The sequence below is a fragment of the Salvelinus fontinalis genome, unplaced genomic scaffold, assembly GCF_029448725.1.
Source record: "Salvelinus fontinalis isolate EN_2023a unplaced genomic scaffold, ASM2944872v1 scaffold_0395, whole genome shotgun sequence".
Classification (NCBI taxonomy): domain Eukaryota; kingdom Metazoa; phylum Chordata; class Actinopteri; order Salmoniformes; family Salmonidae; genus Salvelinus; species Salvelinus fontinalis.
In genome coordinates, this window is record NW_026600604.1 from 40,655 (window position 1) to 65,702 (window position 25,048).

Here is a 25,048-nt window from a genome sequence, read left to right on the forward strand (position 1 = left end):
TTTTTTTCTGTGACTTTGTTCACTCCTAATAAAGCAATGCCGCGGTCAGTTTTAAAATGTATTTCCAACTCTCAGGAAGTTTAAAACATTGTACTCAAATGTACTGCTCGAATACCCAGAATAAGCAATATCTTCTCAGAAAAGATAACCTTGATGAAGTGAATATAAACAATGATCTTAAAAAGCTCTTGAATCAGTTTATTGACATAAATAATAGACAATCTGGTATTCAAAACATAGTTTCATATAACACAAACATGTGACAGTTAATTAAGGAATTGACCATGCATAGAAATATTCAGTAAATTCTACCTTTCTGGAAATATGTGATGACAATATCATCCAAATCACCAATTTGACTTTTCTCCGTCTCTTTATCGATAATGCATAAGGAGCACCAAGAAAGCAGATATTCTAATTTAGAAACTTCACATCAGCAAGATATCGTATTGTGTTCACATGTTGATAGTGACACACCGATGAGTAATCTGAGTAGGTCATTATAAGCAAAGAAAACACATGAAATGTAAGAAATTATTGTCGTACAGATTTAAGGCAGGTATCGGTAATCAGAGTGTAAAACCAACAGGGTTTTCATAGGATGCTGTAAAGTCAAAAGAATTGTTGGAAAAATATTTCACTTCATACATGTTCAACTTGCTGTACAACCTCTACTATATGGTCAAACATTGGTTCACAACTTCTAAGTATAAGCTTTCAAAAATGATCAACAAAAGATGACTAGCTTGGCACCAATTCAATAGGCTTATAGTGAACACCATTTTCTATCCATTACGTTTAGCATTTTAGTCTTGAGGTAAATTTAAACCGTTAGCTTTAAAGTAGCAGTGTAGTAGGATAGTGGTAAGGTTAGAGTGTAACATCACGCTGACTAAACTAGTATGTGTACAGTATAGCCGTATAGCCTCAGATGAGGTAGACCATCAAATTAAAAATAACAATTATCACACTCAAACACAAATAACAAAGTACATAAATTACCAAGATAATGAGATAAAACACGCTGTTAAAAGAAAATACTAAATACATGGAGAGGTCTTCTTCTCCACAAAGTGTTGACTGACAAGTTCAGAAAACCATGAAGATAATAGAACAGTGAAAATGAATCGGTTGTTGAGTTGAACAAACTTCCCTGTATGAAGCTTTTGAAGTGTTTGTACGGTGTCCATATTAGGACAGACACACCTCCCGATGAGACTGAGGCTGTCCTAATATGGACACCGTAGAGGTGTTTTCCCGAAGGCAACAAGGTTAGGTAGCAGGGTTGGGGCTAATCCCATTTAAATTCCCCCAGTTCAGGAAGTAAACAAATAAAATGTATTGTCACTGAAATCCATTTCAGTTTACTTCCTGAAATGAGAGCCTTGTCATGGAATTGACCCCAACCCAGGTAGGTAGTGCTAGTAGAGCTGTTCTGTTTCTATACCTTTCATAAGCCCTGCTACACAGCAGCAGCCATGGTAACTAGGGCCCCTTGCTTTACTACTATGGAAGTGTAACGACCCTGGGTTTATAAGCGTGGATGTCGACTCTGCCGCACGAGCATGCTTTTGTAGCACAGTCTATAGCGCGCTGGACTTCGGGCTAGAAGGTCGAGGGTTTGAGACCTGCTCCCTGCCTGTTTCATTACAATGGTGTCACACATCCCACTTCTGACACCAATGTAATGAAACAGGCAGGGAGCAGGCCTTCTAGCCCAAAGTCCAGCACGCTATCGACTGTGCCGCAAAAGCATGCTCGTGCGGCAGAGTCGATATCCACGCTTATAAACCCAGGGTCGTTACAGTATGGACAGATTGTTCATTATCGTTCAGGGAATACCATGGACAAATAGCAGAGAAAACAGAGAATAAATCAAGTGAACCCATAGTGAAGCAGACAATCAGGTGAACCCACAGCGAAGCAGACAATCAGGTGAACCTAGAGGTGAACCCATAGTGAAGCAGACTAGCAGGTGAACCTAGAGGTGAACCCATAGTGAAGCAGACTAGCAGGTGAACCTAGAGGTGAACCCATAGTGAAGCAGACTAGCAGGTGAACCTAGCGGTGAACCCATAGTGAAGCAGACTAGCAGGTGAACCGAGAGGTGAACCCATAGTGAAGCAGACTAGCAGGTGAACCTAGAGGTGAACCCATACTGAAGCAGATAATCAGGTGAACCCATAGTGAAGCAGACTAGCAGGTGAACCTAGAGGTGAACCCATAGTGAAGCAGACTAGCAGGTGAACCTAGAGGTGAACCCATAGTGAAGCAGACTAGCAGGTGAGCCTAGAGGTGAACACATACTGAAGCAGACAATCAGGTGAACCTGGAACTCATGGTAACGTTTCAGAGTATAAATGGACTTGTACTGAGACTGGAAGCTGCTTTTAAAGTGTACAACAATGTGCTGATGCTTCAATACGAAGGCAGTCATCTTGGATGTTACAAGAGGAAAAACAACATTCATGACTGTCTTGACCAATCAGCTTCAATGGATAAACATTGAAGCTGATTTCTTTTTCAAATGACAACATCTATTACAACATGCTTCCGCAACTCAACATAACAAGAGGAAAAACATTAATGATATGACTTAAAGGCCCACTGCAGTCAAACACCATTCATGACTATGACTTAAAGGCCCACTGCAGTCAAAAACCATTAATGACTATGACTTAAAGGCCCACTGCAGTCAAAAACCATTCATGAATATGACTTAAAGGCCCACTGCAGTCAAAAACCATTCATGACTATGACTTAAAGGCCCACTGCAGTCAAAAACCATTCATGAATATGACTTAAAGGCCCACTGCAGTCAAAAACCATTCATGACTTTAAAGGCCCACTGCAGTCAAATATATATATATAGTCCTAGCAAAATTATTCTTTGAGAAATGTCTCTTTGCTAAAAAGCTCTTTTTGTTTCTTTTTGACCATTTTAATTGAAAACAATCCCAATAAGGTACTTAATTGTTACCCAAAAGTGATTTGATATTTAGATAGAAACAGCTGCATTGGACCTTTCACCAATCTCCTTGAAGAGAGTTTGCTCTGAAAACACACACACCAAAACATACTACTAGCCTGGAATCCACAATGGTGAAAGGGTACATCTCAGCTTGGTTTCAAGGCTAACAGACTAACCACATCAAGCCATCATCATTCCTCTAAGGACGGGTGTTGGAATGTGGAAATTAGCACAAGTTAACATAACACATCAGAGGATTCCTTATTTTAAATAAAATGTTCATCAATATAGCAAACAATCTTCTAATGAACACTAGAGGGCCCTGTCCACTCACAAATGAAGTAAGGACACGAGACACAGCCATATTCTGTGTCATTCTGCCTATGGCTGTGTTTACACAGGCAGCCAATACTAATATTTTGCTGTAATATTGGTCTTTTGGGCCAATCAGATCTTTTGCCAATAATTTGGCAAAAGAATCAGAATTAGACTTCCTGAGTAAACGCAGCCTTTGTGTCTTACTTCCGGTAGTATCATTTAGCCACATAAAATGTTCACGTTGAGATGCCAACAAAACGTGCAAGCAGTAACAGTGTGACATGGAAATAAAGAAATGCCTCAATGTTGTTAACCAATTAGCTTCTTCTGTAAAAGTCAAAGGGTTGAATATGCAGTTACCTCATTGACATATAATGACCTGAGCCATACATATGCACAGGAGGTTGGTGCCAACTTAATTGGGGAGGACGGTCTCATAGTAATGGCTGGAGCGGAACGGTATCAAATATATCAAACATATGGTTTCCATGGTTTCCATGTGTTTGATGGCATTCCATTTGTTCCGTTCCAGCCATTACTATGAGCCGTTTCCCCCTCAGCAGCCTCCACTGTCACCACTGTCACCAATCTTCAAAGACCCTCAATCAATTTGATGCTCTGAAATACTAAGAGAAAATCTCCAACTCAAAGAAATGGGAGCGCAGCAGTGTGACATTGTTTTACATTTTTTACACCTTTTTAACCCCAATTTCGTCACATCCAATTGATAGTTACAGGCTTGTCCCATCACTTCACTGCAACTCCGGTATGGCCTCGGGAGAGGCGAAGGTCTAGAGCCATGTGTCCTCCGAAACACAACCCTGCCAAGCTGCACTGCTTCTTGACACACTGCTCGCTTAACCCGGAATCCAGCCACCCCAATGTGTCGGAGAAAACACGGGGCCAAATTGTGCGCCGCCTCACGGGTCTTCCGGTCACGGCCTGGGATCAAACCCGGGTCTGTAGTGACGCCTCAAGCACTGTGATGCAGTGCCTTAGACCGATAAAAGAAGGCAAGAGAGACAATTTAAACATCACAAAGTGTCAGCTCCACCCACGTACTTCCTCCAACTTAAATAATTGCCTTTGAGGGTCCAGATCCAAGCAAACCTACGTTAGTATTAGTCTCCCAAGGCAGACGCATTGCCTCCCACAATGTATCCAGTACTGCCTAGGGTCGGGTTTAGGAGACCACAATAATATAGTTATTGAATAGTACCTTTGTTTCACTACTGAATGCGTCTGGAAACACACATCTTATCGATCTCTATGACCACAGTCTACCGGGTGTTTTTACCGTGACTTTTCACAAAAAAGGTACGGTTTTAGGTCACTGGGTGAAAAGGAAACACCTAAGGGCAGGTTAGATTGAATTGAGGCCTGAGTGACAGAGAGAGCATTCTGATAACATTGGTGAAGGAAGAACACAGAGATATTTCATTCATGTCTGTGATTCTTAGCTTATTACTTTCCAATCAGAAACACAACAAATACATAACAAAACCACTCCAGTCTTAAGACACACCAACATAATATATATGTATACAGTGACAAACAATGCTACATGGTCGAACAGTTGAGGGAGTAATACCTATCTGAACAGTAATGTACAGATATTGTCAATAAAAACGCTTTCAGAAAATAAGAGTTCAAGTAAAGACCCACCAAGAAAACAAAGAAAGAAAAGTCAGAAGTAAAATATTGCAGTGTACTTATTGGATTAGAAAGATCACTTCTTATGGCTTCAAAATCTAAATATACACATAGCACCCATGTAGACTGATGTACATTCAGTTCTGATAGAGGAACCAGCTGTATACTCCCATGTAGACTGATGTACATTCAGTTCAGATGCACATACAGTTCTGATGGATGAACCAGCTGTATACTCCCATGTAGATATTAGTAATACGTCCACAGAAGTGACATGGTTAAATGGCACTATTTTTATGACATATTCTAATGAGACCATGTTGCCAAAAGAGCAGCGATGTAACAACATCTCCAATCCTACCATATTCTATTGGTTTCATTGTACTGGGCAATTTCAATCAATCGCTGTAGTATTTGACATGTATTTGTCTGCCCTCTTTGGAGACAAGACCATGGATAAAGGGAAACTGTCCTACTTCATGTTAGCCATATGTATGACTGCAAGAAATCTACATTGAAGTCTTCGCGACTAACTTCACGTGAACGCGAGGTGATACGACATTAGCATAATATACACACTTACACACAAACTGTACATGGAAGAAATGTCAACTTGACCAAGCCTTCACAAACTACATTCAGTTGGCATTAAGCTAGTGTTTAACCCTTGATCATGTTGTGCTGGTTGTCTTCAGATATGACAACAGTCAGGCGATGTTACCTGTTGAATAATATCAGAACTCAGAACCCAATCTAGCAGGCTGTTCAATTAGTCTGTTATGAACACTACATGTTGAGGTGTAGAGTATGTAGAGAGATCTCACTGAGTAACGCCTGACATAAAGTACCTAGAGTGTAGGGTGTGACGAGAGAGGAACCCAGTATTCTGTTTTGATACCAGACCATCCCTTTACAATTACAACAGTATCATGCAATATATCTGACTGGTAGTTTTTGAAACACAGAATATTTAGCATTCTCAAAACTTTACAAAATTCATTAACAAAGCTCTAGTAATGAATTACACTACAAGATATTCATTATGTTATGTAACTTGATCAAATCATGTAGCTAGCTTCATTCTAACACGTTTCACAAATATCCCTTTCATTGATGAAACATATATTAATATATATTCATAAATATATTTCATGTTAGATGAACCTCCTTCACTTTGGTATGCATAAACAGTTCACACAAAGAATATTGATTAGTCATACACAAACACACACATTTCAGACTGCCTGTTTACCAGCTCACACACACACAACGATAATATCAAATGAGACCAAACGTGTGCATAGCTATCCCCATAAACAAGCATTATCAAATCATGGAGAAAATGTTTTCTCCCGACAGTATTATTTAAAGAAACAAATTAATTTACGGCCTCGAAAGACTTAATGTGAATTAATATGGAATGCATCAGGACACAGCAGGGGAGTTGTGTGAAAACAAGAAATAAATTAAACAGTACTTCATTTGATCATCGTAGCTATAATGACAATAATAATGGACTGTAACACATTTAAAATGAATAGAATAACCATCAACGTAAAGTAACAAATAATTGAATTTCAATGCTTCTATGGTCGTATGAAAACCGAAAGGCGGTTGTAAGGGCTCCAGGGTGAAGTTTCCACTAGGTACAGATCTAGGATCAGCTTCCCCTCCCCCAATGCAACCTTAACAATTAGTGGGGAAATTGCAAAACTGACCCAAGATCAGCATCTATGGGCAATTTCATCCTACTCCATTGTGTTGAGATACATATTGTATCTATTTCTGGCTGTGAGTCTTTCCCATGTAAAGCAGTAACAGAGGATGAGTGTTTTCAATGTAAAACTGACCACAAGGACGATACTGTCTGTCTGATATGAGCTGTCTGAGGGATCAGGCTCCACACGCCCGGCTCCTGTGCCTATGGTTGACTGCTGTAGAGAGATGGAGGCTGGATTTGGGTGGAGGGGGCACCTGGGCCCTAGCCATTGAGAGGGCCCTTATTCGTTGAAGGTTTCCCCTATCAGTTGAGGGGGGGCCCCCTAGCCGTTCCGTCTGGAGTGAGAGGATGGATGGAGACAGTCACTGGGATCACATTTACCATGAGGTCCCTGGGAACCTGAAGGGCCCGGTGGCCCCTGGATACTGCTTCCAGGTTCACCTGCAGACAAAAACACTTTCACATTTGTGGGGAGTAGTGAACTTCAGGAGGAAGTAGAGATGATTGTGACGCAACCATTGGGTGATTGTTTAATCAATCAAATAAACCATGAATGAAAACAGGATGTTACCAGAGGAGCAGTATTAACAGGAAACAGTATTATCTAGTCAGCTAACAAACTGCTTTCATGTGCCGAACTGCAACTCTTAAAACGAGATGAAAACACCCAGGGCCGTGAGTACTTTACACACAAACCCTCCTCAATACAGATCACAATAACAAGTTCATGTTCTGCACAAGAAGATCAGAACGAAAGATGTTGCTGCTTCGCTTCCCGCAGAGAAGAATCTCTCTGAGATCATGCTGAAAAGGGAGAGAGTTGATCAAACGGAAATAAGAGATTTAACTGCATGTTTCTTTTATAACCGCCCTATCAGTGATGATATACTAATTGTTTTGTGTCCGCTTGGTACCTCAGTGTAAGAGAGCCAGTCATTATGAGTAGCTCTGCTCATTGGTTCTGCTGGCTTACTAATTACTGGTGTTTTTAAACTGAAAACATCAAACGACCTCAGGATGAACTGTTGTCCATGTTAGAGCTGGTGGTTACACTTTACTTGAACCCTCCTTCATAAGGGCTACATGACACTGTCATAACCATGACATGACACTGTCATAACCATGACATTACACTGTCATAACCATGACATTACACTGTCATAACCATGACATGACACTGTCATAACCATGACATGACACTGTCATAACCATGACATGACACTGTCATAACCGTGACATTACACTGTCATAACCGTGACATTACACTGTCATAACATGACATTACACTGTCATAACCATGACATTACACTGTCATAACCGTGACATTACACTGTCATAACATGACATTACACTGTCATAAACATGACATAACACTGTCATAAACATGACATAACAGAGGTTATAAACAGTCATGATACTGGTGTCAGCTTTTTATTTGAATGGATGTTTGACTTGTATTTAATCAGGGGAGCCCATTGAGACCAGGGAGTCATTTTCGATGGTGCTCTGAGGACAACAAGTTTATAACGGAGGGTTCAAGAAATAAAGTTTTACCCAACGTAAGTGTAGGATTCTACAGCTACAGCCGTACAATGATGGTATACTGGTATTTTCCCCTTTCATAAAGCATCAGTTTCAAGTGTAAATATGAAAAACTTCATACTAAACACAATGATGGTATACTGGTATTTTCCCCTTTCATAAAGCATCAGTTTCAAGTGTAAATATGAAATAACTTCATACTAAACACAATGATGGTATACTGGTATTTTCCCCTTTCATAAAGCATCAGTTTCAAGTGTAAATATGAAATAACTTCCTACTAAACACAATGATGTAAGGGTTGCTCCAAGTTTACATTCCATTTCCCTTCAATGGCTATAGGGCTTAGCATCATTTCACCACTTCTTCAAAGCTGTGTGCGCGTGTGCGTGTGCGTGTGCGTGTGGTGTGGTGTGGTGTGGTGTGGTGTGGTGTGGTGTGGTGTGGTGTGGTGTGGTGTGGTGTGGTGTGGTGTGGTGTGGTGTGGTGTGGTGTGTGTGTGTGTGTGTGTGTGTGTGTGTGTGTGTGTGTGTGTGTGTGTGTGTGTGTGTGTGTGTCTGTGTGTGTGGTGTTCAGCTGTTACCTGGTGGACCTGCCAGACCTGGAGCTCCTGGTATCCCCAGACCTAGCTGACCCCTCTCTCCTTTCTGACCTCTGTACCCTGGAAAGAAACACAAGACAATGACCAGACTGGACTGGACTCCCAGCCTAAGACAACAGACTGGACTGGACTCCCAGACTAAGACAACAGACTGGACTGGACTCCCAGCCAAAGACAACAGACTGGACTGGACTCCCAGCCAAAGACAGCAGACTGTACTGGACTCCCAGCCAAAGGAGGGCAACAGGTAGCCTGGTTCCAGATCAGTTTATGTTGCCTTGCCAACTGTTATGGTCATTGTCATGCCAAACACAGCACCACGCCAGTTGGCTATACAACGAGATGGACAGATCTGGGACCAGGGTATAGGAGAACAGGACCAGAGGTAGATGAATACCATGGTGTTTATGCATAAAGAGTTTGTGATGAGTGGTTCATGATGAGGAATAAGTCATCTCATGTCCACTCTACGCAGCCGGAATATTCTAGTGTACATCTGGTACCAACAGTGCTGCTTCTCTCTCTCCCAATACTAGACTGTCCCTGTCAACATCACAGCAACACAATAGTCTCAACCCTGTAGATGGCCTTCAACTCCTCTCTCTCTATGTGGTTTCCAGGAAGCCCGATGGCCTATTTCATCAAGGCAACTGATGTCAGGAGATCTGAATACTGTAACTGTTCATGATGTGTATCCACTACTACAGTAGTTACTGTAACTGTTCATGTGAGGTGTATCCACTACTACAGTAGTTACTGTAACTGTTCATGATGTGTATCCACTACTACAGTAGTTACTGTAACTGTTCATGTGAGGCGTATCCACTACTACAGTAGTTACTGTAACTGTTCATGTGAGGTGTATCCACTACTACAGTAGTTACTGTAACTGTTCATGTGAGGTATATCCACTACTACAGTAGTTACTGTAACTGTTCATGTGAGGTGTATCCACTACTACAGTAGTTACTGTAACTGTTCATGTGAGGCGTATCCACTACTACAGTAGTTACTGTAACTGTTCATGTGAGGTATATCCACTACTACAGTAGTTACTGTAATTGTTCATGTGAGGTATATCCACTACTACAGTAGTTACTGTAACTGTTCATGTGAGGTGTATCCACTACCATAGTAGTTACTGTAACTGTTCATGTGAGGTGTATCCACTACTAAATTAGTTACTGTAACTGTTCATGTGAGGTGTATCCACTACTACAGTAGTTACTGTAACTGTTCATGTGAGGTGTATCCACTACTACAGTAGTTACTGTAACTGTTCATGTGAGGTGTATCCACTACCATAGTAGTTACTGTAACTGTTCATGTGAGGTGTATCCACTACTATAGTAGTTACTGTAATTGTTAATGTGAGGTGTATCCACTACTACAGTAGTTACTGTAACTGTTCATGTGAGGTATATCCACTACTACAGTAGTTACTGTAACTGTTCATGTGAGGTATATCCACTACTACAGTAGTTACTGTAACTGTTCATGTGAGGTGTATCCACTACTACAGTAGTTACTGTAACTGTTCATGTGAGGTGTATCCACTACTACAGTAGTTACTGTAACTGTTCATGTGAGGTATATCCACTACTACAGTAGTTACTGTAACTGTTCATGTGAGGTGTATCCACTACTACAGTAGTTACTGTAACTGTTCATGTGAGGTGTATCCACTACTACAGTAGTTACTGTAACTGTTCATGTGAGGTATATCCACTACTACAGTAGTTACTGTAACTGTTCATGTGAGGTGTATCCACTACTACAGTAGTTACTGTAACTGTTCATGTGAGGTGTATCCACTACTACAGTAGTTACTGTAACTGTTCATGTGAGGTATATCCACTACTACAGTAGTTACTGTAATTGTTCATGTGAGGTATATCCACTACTACAGTAGTTACTGTAACTGTTCATGTGAGGTGTATCCACTACTACAGTAGTTACTGTAACTGTTCATGTGAGGTGTATCCACTACCATAGTAGTTACTGTAACTGTTCATGTGAGGTGTATCCACTACTACAGTAGTTACTGTAACTGTTCATGTGAGGTGTATCCACTACTACAGTAGTTACTGTAACTGTTAATGTGAGGTGTATCCACTACTACAGTAGTTACTGTAACTGTTCATGTGAGGTATATCAACTACTACAGTAGTTACTGTAACTGTTCATGTGAGGTGTATCCACTACTACAGTAGTTACTGTAACTGTTCATGTGAGGCGTATCCACTACTACAGTAGTTACTGTAACTGTTCATGTGAGGTATATCCACTACTACAGTAGTTACTGTAATTGTTCATGTGAGGTATATCCACTACTACAGTAGTTACTGTAACTGTTCATGTGAGGTGTATCCACTACCATAGTAGTTACTGTAACTGTTCATGTGAGGTAAATCCACTACTACAGTAGTTACTGTAACTGTTCATGTGAGGTGTATCCACTACTACAGTAGTTACTGTAACTGTTCATGTGAGGTGTATCCACTACTACAGTAGTTACTGTAACTGTTCATGTGAGGTATATCCACTACTACAGTAGTTACTGTAACTGTTCATGTGAGGTGTATCCACTACTACAGTAGTTACTGTAACTGTTCATGTGAGGCGTATCCACTACTACAGTAGTTACTGTAATTGTTCATGTGAGGTGTATCCACTACTACAGTAGTTACTGTAACTGTTCATGTGAGGCGTATCCACTACTACAGTAGTTGCAGCTTATGTAGAAATATGTTGCTCAGAAAGAAATCCCAGGTCATTAAATAATAATACACACTCTGTATCCCAAATGACACCCTATTCTCCTACATAGTGCACTACTTCTGACTGGATCCCCCCCGATGAGTCCTGGTCAAAAGTATTATACTATATAGTGATTAGGGTGCCATTTGAGATACAGCCTCTGTCTTCTGGCATGCTGTCAAAACATGCATCATCACACCGAGCCAAAGGAGGCTGTGTTGGAAGTGTGTGTGTGTTGGAAGTGTGTGTGTGTGTGTGTGTTGGATGTGTGTGTGTGTGTTGGATGTGTGTGTGTGTTGGAAGTGTGTGTGTGTGTGTGTTGGATGTGTGTGTGTGTGTTGGATGTGTGTGTGTGTTGGAAGTGTGTGGCATCATGGGGTGACATGGCTCTTTCTGACAGGAAGAGAGCTGCCTGCCTGACTGCAAGAGAGAGACTCTGAAGAATTCAAAACAGAGCAAAGATGCTGTCTGCATCCCAGATGGCACCATATTCCCAGAAGTAGAACACTAGTTTTGACCAGAGCCATATGGCCAACAGTAGAACACTAGTTTTGACCAGAGCCCTATGACCAACAGTAGAACACTAGTTTTGACCAGAGCCCTATGACCAACAGTAGTGCACTAGTTTTGACCAGAGCCATATGGCCAACAGTAGTGCACTCGTTTTGACCAGAGCCATATGGCCAACAGTAGTGCACTAGTTTTGACCAGAGCCATATGGCCAACAGTAGTGCACTAGTTTTGACCAGAGCCATATGGCCAACAGTAGTGCACTCGTTTTGACCAGAGCCCTATGACCAACATTAGAACACTAGTTTTGACCAGAGCCCTATGACCAACAGTAGTGCACTAGTTTTGACCAGAGCCATATGGCCAACAGTAGTGCACTCGTTTTGACCAGAGCCATATGGCCAACAGTAGTGCACTAGTTTTGACCAGAGCCATATGGCCAACAGTAGAACACTAGTTTTGACCAGAGCCCTATGGCCAACAGTAGTGCACTAGTTTTGACCAGAGCCCTATGGCCAACAGTAGTGCACTATAAAAGGAATAGGATACCATTTGGAATGCAGATGCTGTTTTAATCAAAGAGGGTCAAAGTCAGGAGTCAAACAGAGATCCTCCTGAAGGAGAATCAACAGAACAAGGTGATCACTGTGTGATCGATCACGTTCTTAGTAGAGAAACGGGAAGAGAGAAACAATCATTTAATATCAACAAAGTGCTCTGACGAAGAAGCTTGCTCTGAGAAGCATCAGCATGAAGCCTTGTTGAAAGGGATGAAGTTGACTTCCTGAACCTTCTGCCAGTATTTCATGAAAAGCGTTTGGTCCGTTTAGAAGAAGTGGAACTGTAACTGCCTCTAGAAGTGGTACTGTAGCTTCTTCCACTGCCTGGAATTTCACATCACACTTTAAAAAGGTAGACCCCAAAATGTAATGAATTGAACAAGCAATTCTAACTCCTTAACCAACTAAAAGCCACCCAACCATTTACACCCTCAAACGCTGTCTACTTCAAATCCTTTCAACGAGACGGGGAACGAATAACTAGATATATACTCAATACATTATTACATTTTAAATTCTGAACAGATGATTCTTAACACAGTAAAAGCAAGCCCATGCACATTATGCAGCAGGACAGAGGTCGGTCAAGCAGGACAGAGACATTAAAGCATATTCCAGAGTCTGGCAGGTGAGTTTTGTACTCTATTCTCAAATTCACAAACACATACAGTACACAAATGCAACTGTCATCTCTCCATGCAGACAGGTTCATAATATGACAAGCACTGGAGAGAACAGGACAACTAATCTATAGAACAGCACTGCAATAGCACATGTAGATCACAAACAATATCAAAACGTGAGAGGGGCTGAGGAGCTAGATGACTGGTTTATCCAAAAGGCATCTTAAAGTAATTCAGCCCCAGAACCAGAGCTGGTTGGTTGGTTGGTTGGTTGGTTGGTTGGTTGGTTGGAGGGGAGGGAGGGAGACAGGGTCTGCCTCCAAAATGGCACCCATATTCCCTATATAGTGAACTACTTTTGATAGGGCTCTGGTCAAAAGTGGTGCACTATATAGGGAATAGGATGCCATCTGGGAAGCACACCATTTCACCCCAAAATGCACCTTAAAGTAACTGAGTCTCAGGTCCAGAGAGCTGGTTGGGAAACTATCAGAAACACTGACTGAGAGAAGTATCAAGCAGTGTGTACACTGCCGTCCAGCCAAGCCCAAAGGGGAAACTGTGAAATGCTCTGCTGTTTACAAGGCAGAGAACATCTCAGAGAGAAAGGGCTTGTGAATGCCCTGAAATGGATTCCTGGTGAGAGACATTCCACACAGAGCAGATTATCATGAGTCTCCTTTCAAACACGCACGGCGCTCCAACCCTCACTCAGGGAGCTGGCATACTGTAGCATTCCATGGGAAAGAATAGCACTCTACCTTAAAGCTGTAGTCCGTAATTCAAACAACAACAAAGCAGATGCTCCAGCCCCGCCACTTTTGTTGGTATAACAGCTGAGAAATGTGGCTGAATACATGTAACCACTCTTAAATTCCTACACGGAGTTATGGATGCAAGAACTGACCAGCCAGGAGATCAACATGATAGTTTTAACCACCTTCTGAAGCTACACAGTGTTTGTTGACAATTACACTGACGGTGTAAGACGTTCTACTAAGCTCATGAGGCATTCATAACTTATATTCTTTAGCAATCAATGGTTATAAATAATACATTTTAAAGTAAAAATAATAATAATTGCTGTACAAATCACAGATTTCACCTTTAAAACATCAAACCACTGCATAGGCCCACGGGAAATGAAGAGGATATGAAGTATTGATCCACTGAGAGGACTGACATCCAACAGATATATTGACAAGCAGCATTGTGTTTCCCAGCTTCATTGACCAACAGAAAGCAGCACAGAGAGCCAGGGGGATACTGCTGTGTAAATGACAGTGATTAAGAAACTGCCTAGATGCTGGAAAGGGAACTGTAGACTGTACTTAGTGGCTGATTCACTAAGCATCCACACCTGCCTCACACCGGCTTTACAATACAATCAATGCATTCATACCTGCTGGCTACTGACTGTATTCGTTTTATTAGCTTTTATGTGTTTTTTTACTCTCTCTGAAATAGCAGGTGCAAATGCTTAGTGCATCGAATATATTAGATAAAACAAAACATAACAAAACAATGAACAAACCCAAGATGTATGGCAAGGTGTAATACACAATCGGAATATGGCAAACCGGCCAAATAAATGTCAACGTAAAACAAGCATGATGATTTATAAATCTTGAATATGGTACATGTGTACGGGAAGAAAGCCAATAATGTCTTATAAAATACAATGAAGTTAAAAACGCATTGACAGAGGTCAAGAAAAATAGTGACATAAGTCAAAAAATGTGAAATAAATGGCAAAGATGACCCAATAACGATAACATCAAACAGTGACAAAGTTCTGTAAGAACATCTACAACCCCCCTAATCCCCCATCCCCACAATTAACATCATTTGGAGACTGTATCCATGGGTCTATGTCTATGGATGTACTTCAATAGTTTGACAGATCATGGCCCCAAGTCATATCAAAACCATGAGTCAAGAAGAGAGTGTGAATCCAGCAGAGGGGTTATTTTTCTTCATAAACTCTTCATTTTGGCACATTTGAGAGGAAGTTAAATTGGATATTCCAGAGGAGAGATGCTCTCCAGTGGAGGATGACAGACATAATGAGAAAATATTAGCCCAAACTCTCCCTCTCTCTCTCTCTCCTTCCCTCACTCTCTCCCTGTCTCTCTCTCTCTCTCTCTCTCTCCCTCTCCCTCTCTCTCTCCCCAGTTGCGTGGAGGAGAGGAGGCACAAGTCAACAATGGCAGACTTAAAAAGTTGTTGAATTTCTTTCCGATTTACCCCAAGAGACAAACATTTTCCTCTTGATTTTCCCAACAAATAATAATTATTTGCTTTTTGATTATAACCACTTTGAAGCATTGAAGCTTATCAAATAAAACAGACAGGACATTGAATCATATCAAATAAAACAGACAGGACATTGAATCATATCAAATAAAACAGACAGGACATTGAAGCATATCACATAAAACAGACATGACATTGAATCATATCAAATAAAACAGACAGGACATTGAATCATATCACATAAAACAGACAGGACATTGAATCATATCAAATAAAACAGACAGGACATTGAAGCATATCACATAAAACAGACAGGACATTGAAGCATATCACATAAAACAGACAGGACATTGAATCATATCAAATAAAACAGACAGGACATTGAATCATATCACATAAAACAGACAGGACATTGAAGCATATCAAATAAAACAGACAGGACATTGAAGCATATCACATAAAACAGACAGGACATTGAATCATATCACATCAAACAGACAGGACATTGAATCATATCAAATAAAACAGACAGGACATTGAATCATATCACATAAAACAGACAGGACATTGAATCATATCAAATAAAACAGACAGGACATTGAAGCATATCACATAAAACAGACAGGACATTGAGTCATATCACATCAAACAGACAGGACATTGAATCATATCAAATAAACAGGGAAAACCATAAAAGCAATAGAAACAGGTCAGTTGAATTCTGAGTGTTACTTAATATGATGAATACGATTAGCCTAGACCAGTGTTTCCCAAACTCGGTCCTGGGGACCCTAAGGGGGGCATGTTTTGGTTTATGCCCTAAGCACTACACAGCTGAATCAAATAATCAATGAATCAGCTGGGTCCCCAGGACCGAGATAGGGAAATGTGGTCTAGACACAGTAGATTAAATACATTCACTTGGTAGTTACATTGTAATTGTTAACAGCCGCATATTATCTTACTCGTAGTCAGTTACACTGTATCAACGTTAACACTGGTAGTTAGATAAACGGAACACTGTGAGGTAGCTAGACGCCCCTGCTCTAAGATGGGGTGGGCAATTCCAGTCCTCGAGGGCCTGATTGGTGTCACAGTTCTCGCTCCAGCTCCAGCTAACACACCTGACTCCAATAATCACCTAATCGTGATCTTCAGTTTAGAGTGCAAGTTGATTAATCAGCTGTGTTTGCTAGGGATGGAGAAGAAGTGTGAGACCAATCAGGCCCTGGAGGACTGGAGCTGCCCACCACCTCCTCTAAGACATAAGGACCAACACATTAGGACACATGACACTGCTAGAAGAAATGGTACTATATTAACCAAAAAGGGTTCAATCGATGACTCTCTTCATAAACATGGCTCTCAAACGGGATCTACTTGGAACCGCAAAGCACCTATATGTTTAGCAATATAATTCATCACTAGAACCTGCATGGCTCTTACAAGAGGAACTAGAAGAGATTGCATAGTGGGCGCAGCATGCTAGGTAATTCTATTCAATGTCTTATAGAGGTAGCAAATCAAATTGTTATTGATGTAGGAGTGTGTTTGTGTGAGCTGAGCAGTCAGAGAGTCGCTATTGATGAAGGAGGTTGTTTGTGTGAGCTGAGCAGTCAGAGTTGCCCAGGGTTTGATAAAGGATGTCCTCTCTCCCTCGCTCCTTTCCTTTTACATTTTACCAGAGCTTTGTTTTTTTGTGGAGTTGAGGGGAGTGAGGTATCAATCGTGGTGCTCTTTTCTGTCCAAACTGATATTACTTTCTCTTATTCTCCGCCCAATTCTTCATCTGTCTTCATATTATCACAGAGAGAAAGAGCGAGAGAGAGAGAGAAAAAAAGAAAGAAAGACAAAAAGAGAGAGAGACAGCTCAGCTATGTTGTTCACCAACAGCACCACACTCCTCCGTTCCTTACCCCCTTCCCTCCATCTCGTCCCTTCAGTCTGTATTGATATATCTGGCTAGCAGGAGAGAAATACCTACGAATCCTTACAACACAGAAATGTCCATTCACTTTCATTGAATCCCCCAGACGTCCACACAAACAACCTCTGAAAGAAAGCAAATATATTTTCCAATTCTCCTCACTCTCTTGTTTCAGCAACACATCTTCCCTAAAAGAGTAGTACTTTTTATTTCACTCTCTTGTTTCAGCAACACATCTTCCCTAAAAGAGTAGTACTTTTCTCTTCCTTCTGTCTCCATCACAACACAGAACTACGGGGCCTTTGGGTATTGGAAGCTACATTGTTTATTCAATTTAGATTGTAAGATCCTTTTTGTTTCAACTCAGTGACCTGAGCTCCCCTGCTACTGGCTTGAAGGCAGGTACTCAGGTGAGCTAAAGTACACCACCAAACTCAGTAATAACTCACGAATACACCTGCACACATACACAACTTCCCTTCATTCAAAAAGTAGCTTAGACCTGTATTAAAGGCTGTTATGTATTACTTCAGGTCAGGTTATAGTGTAGCAGATGTGGTCAGAGTAGAGAGGAGTGGAGAGGAGAGGAGTGGAGTGGAGAGAAGTGGAGGGAAGTGGAGGGGAGAGGAGTGGAAAGAAGTGGAGAGGAGTGGAGAAGGGTGGTAGAGAGGAGTGGAGAGGAGTGGAGAGAGGTGGTAAAGAGGAGAAGAGAGGAGAGGAGAGAATAAGAGTGGAGAGAAGTGGAGTGGAGTAGAGAGGAGTGGAGAGAGGTGGTAGAGAGGAGAAGAGAGGAGAGGAGAGGAGAGAATAAGAGTGGAGAGAAGTGGAGTGGAGTAGAGAGGAGTGGAGAGAGGTGGTAGAGAGGAGAAGAGAGGAGAGGAGAGGAGAGAATAAGAGTGGAGAGAAGTGGAGTGGAGTAGAGAGGAGTGGAGAGAGGTGGTAGAGAGTTGTGGAGAGAAGAGAGGAGAGGAGAGAATAGGAGTGGAAAGAAGTGGAGTGGGGAGAAGTGGAGAGGAGTAGAGTAGAGTAGAATAGAATAGAGTAGAATAGAGTAGAGTAGAACAGACTAGAATAAAGTTGAGTAGAGTAGAGCACAGTAGAGTATAGCAGAGCACAGTAGAATAGAGCAGAGCAGATGAGGTGAAAATAGAAGAGTAGTATAAAAGAAAACAAGAAAAGAAAAGAAGAATAGAGTAGAATAGAGTAGAATAGACTAGAGTAGAATAGAACAGAATAGAGTAGAATAGAACAGAATAGAGTAGAGCACAGTAGAGTAGAGCAGAGTAGATTAGGATAGAGCAGAAGAGATGACAATTGAAGAGAAGGGTATAAAAGAGAAGAGAAAATAAGAATAGAGTAGAGTAGAGTAGAACAGAACTTATTTTCTTATATTCCATTCAGATGTAGATCTATTATGCTGGTGTGAGACAGAGTGTGGAGGAGCATTACTTTATGTCTCCAGTGGTTTTAGCAGCCTGTGGTTCTTACCTTGAGGGCCGGGGGGGCCTTCTTCCCCTGGAGGCCCTGGGGATCCGTTGTTGCCAGGGGGACCGGGAGAACCCTGTCGAACCTGCGCCGCTAAAATGGCCGCCGGCGTCTTCTGCATGGCATGGCTTGATAGTCTCTCTGGTGAGTGACATAACATTTCTGTATTACAATAATACCAACAATGTCTGCAAGTGATAGACAATTCACATTCTGAATCATAATAATACCAACAATGTCTGCAAGTGATAGACAATTCACATTCTGTATCATTGTAACAATGGTTGTAACGGCTTTCGTTGGTGAAAGGAGAGGAGGACCAAAATGCAACGTGGTACGTATACATAACTTTTAATGAGAATTAATACAAAATAATAATTAAAATAATATTAATACATCTTTCGGATGGGACGTTAAACGGGTGTCCTGACTCTCTGAGGTCATTAAAGATCCCATGGCACTTATTGTAAGAGTAGGGGTGTTAACCCCGGTGTCCTGGCTAAAATTCCCAATCTGGCCCTCAAACCATCATGGCCACCTAATCATCCCCAGCTTACAATTGGCTCATTCATCCCCCTCCTCTCCCCTGTAACTATTCCCCAGGTCGTTGCTGCAAATGAGAACGTGTTCTCAGTCAACTTACCTGGTAAAATAACGGGAAAATAAATTTAAAAAAAATAAAAAATAAAAAATACAAAAAGAACAAGAGAATCAAAATGAAAACCGAAATAGTCCCGAATGGTGAAAACACTAAAACGGAAAACAACTACCCACAACCCATAGTGGGAAAACAGACTACCTAAGTATGATTCTCAATCAGAGACAACGATCGACACCTGCCTCTGATTGAGAACCATACTAGGCCAAACACATAGAAATATAACGTACAGAACAAAACATAGAAAAAACAACATAGAATGCCCACCCCAACTCACGCCCTGACCAAACTAAAATAAAGACATAAAAAGGAACTAAGGTCAGAACGTGACAATGGTGCCGGAGAAGAAGGCTGGCGTTTTACGTGTCCCCAACCGATTGTGTGTTTTTTGTTTGTTTATTTGCGTTGTTTGTAACTTATTTTTTTACTTATTTTGTACATAATAAGTACCGCTACCGTCTCTTACGACTGAAAAATAACTTCTGGACATCAGGGCCGTGATTACTCACCACGGACTGGCAGAATCTTTTTTTTGCTTTAACGAGTCTGACGAGCCCGATGTGAACGATATACTGCTTCTCGGGAACAGGCCCAGATCCCCGTGATTTGCGTGAAGAAAAGGCAGAGAAAAAGGGGCTAAAGGGTGGGCTGCCTTCTGAGAATTTGTAGGCAATCTAATAAACCTGCACTTCCTTCCATTCTGATAGCAAACGTGCAATCTTTGGAGAATAAAATAGATGACCTATGCGAAAGATTAAGCTACCAACGGGACATTCAAAACTGTAATATCTTATGCTTCACCGAGCCGTGGCTGAAAGATGACACTATCAACATACAGCTGGCAGGTTATAAATAACAGCTGGTGCACAATATCTAAGGAAGTCTCGAGCTATTGCTCGCCTGAGGAAGTGTATCTCATGATAAGCCGTTGACCACACTACCTACCGAGAGAGTTTTCATCTGTATTTTTTGTAGCTGTTTACATACCACCACAGACTGAGGCTGGCACTAAGACAGCGTTGAATGAGCTGTATTCCGCCATAAGCAAACAAGAAAATGCTCACCCAGAGGCAGCGCTCCTAGTAGCCGGGGACTTTAACGCAGGGAAACTTGAATCCGTTTTCAAAAATTTCGATCAGCATGTTAAATGTACAACCAGGGAAAACAACTCTTGACCACCTTGACTCCACACAAAGAGACGCATACAAAGCTCTCCCTCGCCCTCCATTTGGCAAATCTGACCATAATTCTATCCTCCTGATTCCTGCCTACAATCAAAAATTAAAGCAGGAAGCACCAGTGACTCGATCAATTAAAAAGTGGTTAGATGAAGCAGATGCAAGCTACAGGACTGTTTTGCTAGCACAGACTGGAATATGTTCCGGGATTCCTCCGATGGAATTGAGGAGAATACCACATCAGTCACTTGCTTCATCAATAAGTGCATCGACGACGTCGTCTCCACAGTAACCGTACGTACATACCCCAACCAGAAGCCATGGATTACAGGCAACATCCGCACTGAGCTAAAGGCTAGAGCTGCCACTTTCAAGGAGCGGGACTCTAACCTGGAAGCTCATAAGAAATCCCGCTATGCCCTCCGACGAACCATCAAACAGGCAAAGCATCAATACAGGACAAAGATCGAATCGTACTACACCAGCTCTGATGCTCGTCGGATGTGGCAGGGCTTGCAAACCATTACAGATTACAAAGTGAAGCACAGCCGAGAGTTGCCCAGTGACACAAGCCTACCAGACGAGCTAAACTACTTCTATGCTCGCTTCGAGGCAAATAACACTGAAACATGCATGAGAGCACCAGCTGTTCTTGAAGACTGTGTGATCACGCTCTATGCAGCCGATGTGTGTAAGACCTTTAAACAGGTCAACATTCACAAGGCCATGGGGCCAGGCAGATTACCAGGACGTGTACTGTGAGCATGCACTGACCAACTGGCAAGTGTCTTCAATGACATTTTCAACCTCTCCCTGTCCGAGTACCAACATGTTTTAAGCAGACCACCATAGTCCCTGTGCCCATGAACACTAAGGTAACCTGCCTAAATGACTACCGACCCGTAGCACTCACATCTGTGGCCATGAAGTGCTTTGAAAGGCTGGTCATGGCTCACATCAACACCATTATCCCAGAAATCCTAAACCCACTCCAATTTGCATACCGTCCAAACAGATCGACAGATGATGCAATCTCTATTGCACTCCACACTGTCCTTTCCCACCTGGACAAAAGTAACACCTATGTGAGAATGCTATTCATTGACTTCAGCTCAGCGTTCAACACCATAGTGCCCTCAAAGCTCATCACTAAGCTAAGGACCCTGGGGCTAAACATCTCCGTCTGCAACTGGATCCTGGACTTCCTGATGGGCCGCCTCAGGTGGGAAGGATAGGTAACGACACATCCGCCACGCTGATCCTCAACACTGGGACACCTCAAGGGTGCGTGCTCATCTCCTCCTGTACTCCCTGTTCACTCATGACTGCACGGCCAGGCATGGCTCCAACACCGTCATTAAGTTTTCCAATGACACAACAGTGGTAGGCGGGAGGAGGAGGAGGAGGTCAGAGACCTGGCCGTGTGGTGCCAGGACAACAACCTCTCCCTCAACGTGATCAAGACAAAGGAGATGATTGTGGACTACAGGAAAAAGAGGACCGAGCACCACCCCCATTCTCATCGACGGGGCTGCAGTGGAGCAGGTTGAGAGCTTCAAGTTCCTTGGTGTCCACATCACCAACAAACTAACATGGTCCAAGCACACCAAGACAGTCGTGAAGAGGGCATGACAAAACCTATTCCCCCTCAGGAGACTGAAAAGATTTGGCATGGGTCCTCAGATGCTCAAAAGGTTCTACAGCTGCACCATCGAGAGCATCCTGACTGGTTGCATCACTGCCTGGTATGGTAACTGCTCGGCCTCCGACTGCAAGGCACTTCAGAGGTTAGTGCGAACGGCCCAGTACATCACTTGAGCCAAGCTTCCTGCCATCCAGGACCTCTATACCAGGCCCTAACAATTGTCAAAGACTCCAGCCAGCCTATTCATAGACTGTTCTCTCTGCTACCGCACGGCAAGCGGTACCGGAGGGCCAAGTCTAGGTCCAAGAGGCTTCTAAACAGCTTCTACCCACAAGCCATAAGACTTCTAAACGTCTAATCAAATGGCTACCCAGACTATTGCATTGGTCCCCCTCCCCCTCTTTCACACCACTGCTACTCTCTGTTATTATCTGTGCATAGTCACTTTAATAACTCTACCTACATGTACATATTACCTCAACTAACCGGTGTTCCCGCACATTGACTCTGTACCGGTACCCCCCTGAATATATTCTCACTATTGTTATTTTACTGCTGCTCTATAATTACGTGTTACTTTTATGTCTTATTCTTATCCGTATTTTTTAAACTGCACTTTTGGTTAAGTAAGCGTTTCACTGTAAGGTCCACACCTGTTGTATTCGGCGCATGTGACTAATAACATTTGATTTGATAATATACTAACACTGAAAAAAAGATGATTCCGAGATAATTGGCTTTAAAGTTCCAAACCCTCATTGGTTTGAATGGTCAGTCAGTTTTTATATTTTATTATTTTGAATTTAACAACATGTGCTATTTAGACTACTATGTAGGTAGAAAACATTGAACAGAACAACGATATGTCCATAACTCAGACAGAACCGTACAGACCCAAGCTCTCAAATTGAAATTCTGTATCTGAAAACATAAAACGGTAGAATAGGTGATACAGTAGCTCATTAGTTAGTTAGGATATGTACTAAACCGAGGCTTGCATTCCACTCTGCCGTTCAATATCACAACACAGTGGCAGAACAATAAAATACCTTCACCCAGCATGAACTATTCTCTTACTTGGGACTCTTTTACTTCCTGAAGAACTAAGGCAACAATATCCAATTTAGATTTCCCCCCCGATTTAGAAATCCTGAAATCCTTAAAAGAGTGAGGAGAAAACAAAGGGACCCCCTGAAGGATAAATTGGGTCGACAACAAGTTGGGATTCAGACGTAACAGCTGTACCTTCAAACAACCGCAATACTTCATTCCGGATAAACATTTTAATTTCTTCCATGGAATTGGCATCATTCTGTGTGAGAGAGAGAGAGAGAGAGAGAGAGAGAGAGAGAGAGAGAGAGAGAGAGAGAGAGAGAGAGAGAGAGAGAGAGAGAGAGAGAGAGAGAGAGAGAGAGAGAGAGAGAGAGAGAGAGAGAGATACAGACAGACAGGCATAAGAGAGAGAAACAGAAACAGAATAACACAAACTTAACCAAAACGTCTTTAACAGATTAAGAAAATGTAATTAGCGCGACAGCAGTAGTTCATGTTTTATTCAACGTGATATAAAATTGCAGTGTCTTCAGAGATAAAGAGATGCAATGCTTCATGGCATAATAATCAACTCCTCTCTCCCTGTCTCCCTGTCCCTGCCATCTATCTCAGGCTCAAAGTAAGATTGCTGTTCGCTCAGAATGTTTGTGTGGAGAGAGCCTTGAATTGTAGAGGAGAACATTGGCAACAGTCTGAAAATGTTCTTTCAGAGTTCCATATTCTTCTGACTGCCCATAGAAAAGACTGATAAATGCATTACAATACTGTATTTCTGGTGGACTCCAGGAAGTGGTGCGGATAAAGGAATGGGATTTAAGGGTGTGAGGCTCCACTAAATACCAAGTAGTATGAACAACGAGAATAAAACCCAGGGAGAAAAACAGGGACTTGTGTGTTTGAAACACCTTTGCAATCAGAGCTGAAACCTCATATACTGTTACAATGAACTGTGATCATCTGTGGGCCATTTTCTAAAAGGTTCTTCGTATTGGCTGTGTCTTGATAGGTAGAGGAGAGGATGGAACAAAACCCGGGCAACTTTATAAAGGTATTAAAGTAACAATATTCAGGGCCATTTTCGAACATCGATATTGATCACTCAAATATTATCTTGTTCTATTGCGACTGGTTTAAAAACAGGATACTTGTATTTTGGCAGTGCTGAATAGCGCGGGAAGAGTACTTTTCTGTTTAATAGGGTCACTGTTCTGTTCTATGAGAGAAAGATATAGGAGGGTAACCCTTTAGTACTTGTTTGCTTGGCATTCAGAAGTCTTTCATCTCTGTTGTGTTATGTAACCCTCTGCATGCTGCGTGTAAAATAGCTGTGACACACAGAGGTGTTTTTCCATCCTCTGCAGTGCTCTCCTCACTCCCATGCTCTCTCCAGCTCTCTCCTTCTCTCTCTCCTCACTCCCACGCTTTCTCCAGCTGTCTCCTTCTCTCTCTCCTCACTCCCATGCTCTCTCCAGCTCTCTCCTTCTCTCTCTCCTCACTCCCGCGCTTTCTCCAGCTGTCTCCTTCTCTCTCTCCTCACTCCCACGCTCTCTCCAGCTCTCTCCTTCTCTCTCTCCTCACTCCCACGCTT

General features: G+C 42.0%; 1 protein-coding gene across 1 annotated transcript in view; it reads right to left on the reverse strand.

The window, feature by feature from the left end:
- Window positions 1–6,435: 6,435 nt before the first annotated feature.
- The window catches only part of LOC129845879 (collagen alpha-1(XIX) chain-like), a 107,992-nt gene continuing 89,379 nt past the window's right edge, over window positions 6,436–25,048 (reverse strand). The window contains exons 33-36 of the mRNA XM_055913804.1: window positions 23,653–23,719; window positions 18,930–19,067; window positions 8,788–8,865; window positions 6,436–7,103 (exon numbers count right to left, since the gene is read on the reverse strand). Of these exons, the coding sequence (XP_055769779.1) occupies window positions 6,985–7,103; window positions 8,788–8,865; window positions 18,930–19,067; window positions 23,653–23,719 (402 nt within the window). The 3' untranslated portion in view covers window positions 6,436–6,984. The remainder of the gene's footprint in view (window positions 7,104–8,787; window positions 8,866–18,929; window positions 19,068–23,652; window positions 23,720–25,048) is intronic.